General features: G+C 34.9%; 1 protein-coding gene across 1 annotated transcript in view; it reads left to right on the forward strand.

Annotated features, from left to right (window-relative positions):
- Window positions 1–6120, forward strand: part of LOC118753739 — a 9308-nt gene extending 3188 nt beyond the window's left edge. Inside the window, exon 2 of the mRNA XM_036488611.1 lies at window positions 5941–6120. Within this exon, the coding sequence (XP_036344504.1) occupies window positions 5941–6120 (180 nt within the window). The remainder of the gene's footprint in view (window positions 1–5940) is intronic.
- The last annotated feature ends 37 nt before the right edge of the window (window positions 6121–6157 follow it).

Raw genomic sequence — 6157 nt, forward strand, 5'->3', positions numbered from 1 at the left:
ACTCCTTTTTTACATATTCCCCGCCATCCCCACCACCACCACTGTCAACACCAATTCACAATTCATCTCCCCACTAAATAAGCCGCAACACGACAACAATGCGGAGGCCCGCAAGTCGTTCCAATGTGTATTTAAATATGTAGTTGTGTGTAAGTATGGTGGGCAAGATGGGTGGTTGAGGGGCACATACTCGTGTTTGCCTTTATTGTAAATTTTTCCTAGCTGTTTTTTTTGGCCTTTTAATTTTTGATACGCTTTTTTTCACGGTGCATTGTAGTTGTTCCTTTTTCTCGTAAAATTGTACATTTGAGCTTTTGAAGATATTCTCCCTGTAGGGAAATCAATTCGCAAATGATACTCATTTTAGATTATTTTGGTAAACTGTTAATAGTTTTATGAAAAAATGATCGCCTGTTTTTCCGCAGCCGAAACATAATACGTAGTCGACTTGGCGACTCCAAGGACCCGAAATGTAGTGAAACTCGTCTCGAAGTATGGCTTGTTAACTTGTTGCTCTGGCTTTAATTTAAGCTTAAGTGGAAGGTTGTGTCAGCTTTTGTTTTATTGCTGGAAGTTCTCAAATACTGCAAAAAATTCGATTTTTGACACTTTGTCCTAATTTTTCTCAAAATCTGGAGCTGATTGAAACTTTTTTTACTTATAGATTCGTAACACCGTGCGACAAAAACCAAAAATTTTAAAACACACGAAACACACAATATATTCACAAAACTAGGCGCCAACTTTAGTATTACTGCGTTTTTAGTTTTTCTCTCTGACGTCAGGATTTTTTTTAAAGGACTTTGAAATTTCTGGGATATGATTGAATAAAAAAATTATTTAAAAGATTTAGTGCATTGAAAAGCAATAATATGGGTGTCGGTTAAATGTTAGTGTTGAAAATGTCCTTTAAAAAAATATATACATATATCAAGGACTAATATGTAAACTACTACATCGTCGAATTTCGTGTTTCTACCTTTATTAGTTTTAGATAAAAAAATTTACACTTCTCTTATAAGATTTGATAGTTACATTATATATAAATGAAGATAATGGAATCATTACACTGTACGGCACTCGGTTGGGTATTGGACCAAACCAAGTTTTTTAAGAGATTGAGTCATAGCTAAAAAAGTAATTTCTCCGTTTTTCGAAGTTAGCCTCCGAAATCGAGATATGGGCCTTCGAAATTCGAAATAGGGCCTTTGGTAAAAAATTATTTTTTATTATTATATGTTAATAACTAAAAAACTAATAATATAGACGTAGTGTGCCTATTGGTCTTATCTAAATGGTATATAACCTTATTTTGACAATTTTAAACTTATTTTTAAAAAATTGGTATCGTTGTGAACGTGATTAAACCCCCTTTTTTCTGGTATGCATATTTATATAATTCGTATATAAAAATTTGAAAAAAACACTTTAAATAAAAAAATACCTTTTTTTATAAAGAAAATATTTTAAACAAAAAAATTATAAACCGATTTTTAGAAAATTGGTATCGTTCTAAAGGATACCAGAAAACTCATACTTTCTTAAACCCACAAATTTCTATTTATATACAAAAAAAAAATTTAGTTAAACAAATTTTTTCCCTCTATATAAACTCCTGCCCCTCAAGTGAAAGGTTGGCTACGCCCTTGTATACAAAACAATTAAAGTACTTAAACCGTACAGCATAGGTTCAGTTTGTTTCTTTAGAGTGCATACATGGTTCCATAATAATGATTCAAGTATCTTTATTTATGTATGTATATTGTAACTATCAATATCTTATTAAGAGAAGTATAAAATTTTCTTTATCTAAAACTAATAAAGTAGAGAATTTCGTTTACTTGGGAACAAGCTTAACACCGATAATAATGTCAGCATTGAAATCCAACGCAGAATCGCCCTTGCCAACAAGTGCTACTTTGGATTGAGTAGGCAATTCAGAAGTCAAGTCCTCTCTCGACATACGAAAACCACACTCTATAAGTCACTCATCATGCCCGTGCTGGTATATGGCGCAGAAGCATGGACAATGACAACATCCGACGAGGCGGCTCTTGGGGTGTTTGAGAGAAAGATTTTGCGGAAGATTTACGGTCCTTTACGCGTTGGCGACGGCGAGTACCGCAGACGATGGAACCATGAGCTGTATGAGCTTTACAACGATATGGACATAGTGCAGCGAATTAAAATAAAGCGACTCCGCTGGCTTGGTCATGTCGTTCGAATGGACACCGACGCTCCAGCTCTGAAAGTATTCAACTCGGAACCCGCTGGTGGTAGCAGAGGAAGAGGGAGGCCCCCACTGCGATGGAAAGATCAGATGGAGAAGGACTTGGCTTCACTTGGCGTTTCCAATTGGCGTAAGTTGGCACAGAGGAGTAACGACTGGCGTGCTTTGCTGAAATCGGCCAAAATCGCTTAGGCGGTTACAGCGCCAAAAAAAGAAGAAGAAGAAAATAATAAAGTTAGAAGGACGAAATTCGAGGATGTGGTAGTTAACATTTAGTCCTTGACATATATTTTCACAAAATGAAAAGTAATATTATATCCCAAAACACTTTACTTCACACTTCATAAAAATACTCGAACCTATATTTCCATGAAAAATAAATTAGGGTTAGATGGCTGTAATTTTTTTGGCTCCAATTAAATTCTGTATCTGCCACTGGTCCCATGGAGTGGTAGTACGCACCGCTAACCAGCCAAATCGTTCCTCCTCTTACCCTAGCAATAAAATCAATTCGTTGCTCTGAGCAGGGTGTCCAGATTGTTTAAAAAGAAATGAGCTATTTCTGAAAAAAAAAAATCACCAAAAAATCGCCAACGTTTTTTTTTTTATAAAATTCTTTAAATCGTCTTAGGAAATCTTTTATTTTAAAAATGCGATGTTGTTATAATATAGTTTTTAAAACCAAAAACGAATATAATGCCTTCAGGGTAATAATAAATAACACAAATCTCTTATATGGTAGTGATGTACAAACAATTTTCTTTAAAAATATTCATACTTAAATAAAAAATGTGTTTGAACACATTTCCCAATAGGAATGCGCAATTAATAAATCTATTATATGAAATTGCAAGTTGAACATTCATAGGGAGTTGTCACAAATGGTGGTTTAATATTGGCTAATGTTCGATATGCTACAACAAAATTGATAAAAATAAACAGTGTTGGCACATCAAAATTAAAGCTCTAACTCCATAACCTACTCATCACGTGCTTCGACGCATTTACATGATAGCGCACAGAACATTGAAATGAAGGGGAAAAATCGCCAAAAATCGCCAAAGGCGGTTTCCTAAATTTTTACGCGCAAATATCTCAAAAAAATCACCAAATCTGAACACTCTGGCTCTGAGTAAGCGTTCAAAATCATAGATACTGGCTGAATCCATTTCGGAAAGACGCTCATAATCATAACGGAAGAACGAAACAATTTCCTCAACATCACGACAGCTACAACAGTAGTCGTTTGCCTGTAGGCCCAATCTACCGGACCTCTAGACTTTTTCTTCCAAGACTGACAACTACAGAAGTTTTTTGGATGACGAAGAGAACGAGACTTCACAAAACCTGCTGTGCTATAACCCAGCTATAGTAAAAACACTTCACGGTGACTTTCTCAGTGATCTAGAGGATGTGTGATCGGAAGAGGCCTATATATATATTTTGAATGAGTACCGCATGGTTTTCGTGGAAAATCCATCAAAAGGACTTCAACTCGGCATTTCTTTCTCCTTTATTTTTGGAATGAGCTGGCATAAGTTGAAGGGCTTCTACTTTCACTACCCACAGAATTGTTTCCAAAAATTATTTTGTAGGGTGCACTGCCGCATATTTAATTCATGTCACACTCTAGTAAGGTAAACAACGCACGTTCTCTGCCCTTTGAAGCTTTCTTAGCGGAGATTTCTGCACTGCAAAACAGATTGCTGCTTAAAATGGCGAAAGTAGTATTAAATAAATTATCATAATAAAATCATGAGCTTTACAGTGTTAATTGTCAAATCAAACATATTTTGCACAAAAGAAGGGCACAATTTTTAGGAATAAACGAATACACAATTATAGAAGAGACGGAATGCAGGAAGACCCTTCTTTCACCCCTTCTAAGGTAAGCTTTTAGAATGGCTACCGCTAAGAAGGCCTTATCTTCTTGGATGATTTCTGGGGAAAATGGCGTCGAAAGGTTTTTGAAACTCTATTTTCGGCGGTAAGTACTCTCTATCTAGTCTGATAGTGGTAAGTAAAAGACAGAAAACTTCCTAATTTTCCTGCAGGGTTTGTATGAACTCAACGTTGCCAATGTGTATACATATATACGATACGTCACGAATATTTATACATACATATCTTTCTGTAAAAGAATTTTGGTTGATCTTTAGGATCAATTAATATTGTATGTAAAGCGAAAACATAGTAGGGCTGTTCAGGATCTTATGCATATGCTCTTGCATTTGTTAAAAATATTCTATAGGCTTTATTATTTCGACTGGTATATATGTATTTTGTTCATTAAACATACATATGAGTGCAAAATTAAAAAAAAAATAATAATTTTTAAATATTTAATTAAAAATGTCTGGCCAGGATTTTATCAGGCAACCCAATCGCGAAATATTTCCTAACACGTTAAATTTCATACAAAATAGATTTCGTCCATTAAACAAATGGCCGAAGGTTGTGCCTAATTCGGATCTTCTACTACATGGCGGGAGAATGATTAATGATGAGATATCCAAAATTATTTTTTTTTTCAATTTTGTACAAAAAGTTCCCACAGGGAACTTCGAGAAAAAAATTTTGTACTGAAAAAAAATGAACTAATGAATGGAAAATTCCTGGTCAACCGAATTATGACTGTGAATAAATTTTGGTTTCTAAAATTATTATTTTTTTTTATTTCGTTGACTAGATTTTTGTATGTATGTTTATGCGTGTTTTTGTACTACATATGAAAATTTGATTAACATATATGTATGCATTTTTTTCGTGTAAAATTTTTTCTCGGAGTTCCCTACGGTAACTTTTTTACCAAATTTTGACAAAGAAAATATGTATTTATGTCCGTTTTTCACCATTGCCTAATGTACATACATATGTATATAAGAGCTACTTTTGGGCCTAAAAAAGTACATTTTTATAAGAATGTGTGTGTGCACTAGAAATGCCTTTCTTCGGGCAGCTGGTTGGCTTCATTTTTTAAACGCATGCCATTGGAGCGCACGCCTGGTTAAAAGGTAAGAAAAGCCTTATTTAACAACACACACAATTGAATTACTGCGTACATATGTATGTACATGAAAACATATCCCCATGTGTGGGGAAAATGGCTAAATAAAGAGGATAGAAATGATTTGAGAAATTGACACAATTTGTAGCATATAATCGCTTGTGTATGTACATATGTATGTAGTGTGTACGGCTATCCATGAAGACATTTTTCTTCGCCGCCAGTTTATTCTTTCATGGCATATGTACATACTAGGGCATTCAATCCCGTGATCCAGAATCCCGGGATTCCGGGACACTTTTCCATGTCCCGAAATCCCGGGACTACAGCTCTGGGATCCCGAGATTTTTACTGAGTCACGGAATTAAAGAGATGTTGAAAACGAAAAAAATTATTCATTTGGCATGAAAAACCAGATATACAGAACACGAAAATTTTGATTCAAAGTGAACGTGAGCCCATTGCACTCGGACGTGAATTTCAGAACCTGCCTGAATAACTGTACTTGTTCAAACACTTTATGCAAGAACTGTATAGTAACGAATAATCTGGTAGCAATTGAAAACACAATTTTTTGTTTTTGTAGCCGTTTCGTGGAAACTGAATTTCTGAAGATATTAGCTAGGAGTTTTTACAATTAATATAGACATTTAAGAACACTATACAAATATTTAGACATTAAATTACGGACTCTTTTACTAAGGTGCATCATGATCCCTGTAAGACCAAAAACGGTGCCAATGAATCTGTGTGGTTTAAAAAAGTCGAACCTACTGTTAAATGCGAAAGTGGTGATAGAGTCGAAATCACGAAAAATCCGGGTACACCGGGATTAGAATTTTTGCATCCCAAAATGCCGGGATTGTTAAATGCTTCGGATTGAATGCCCTAGTACGTACATACATATATGTGTTTTCATG

The sequence above is a fragment of the Rhagoletis pomonella genome, unplaced genomic scaffold (assembly GCF_013731165.1).
Source record: "Rhagoletis pomonella isolate Grant_MI unplaced genomic scaffold, Rhpom_1.0 Rhpom_scaffold_00002, whole genome shotgun sequence".
NCBI classification, from domain to species: domain Eukaryota; kingdom Metazoa; phylum Arthropoda; class Insecta; order Diptera; family Tephritidae; genus Rhagoletis; species Rhagoletis pomonella.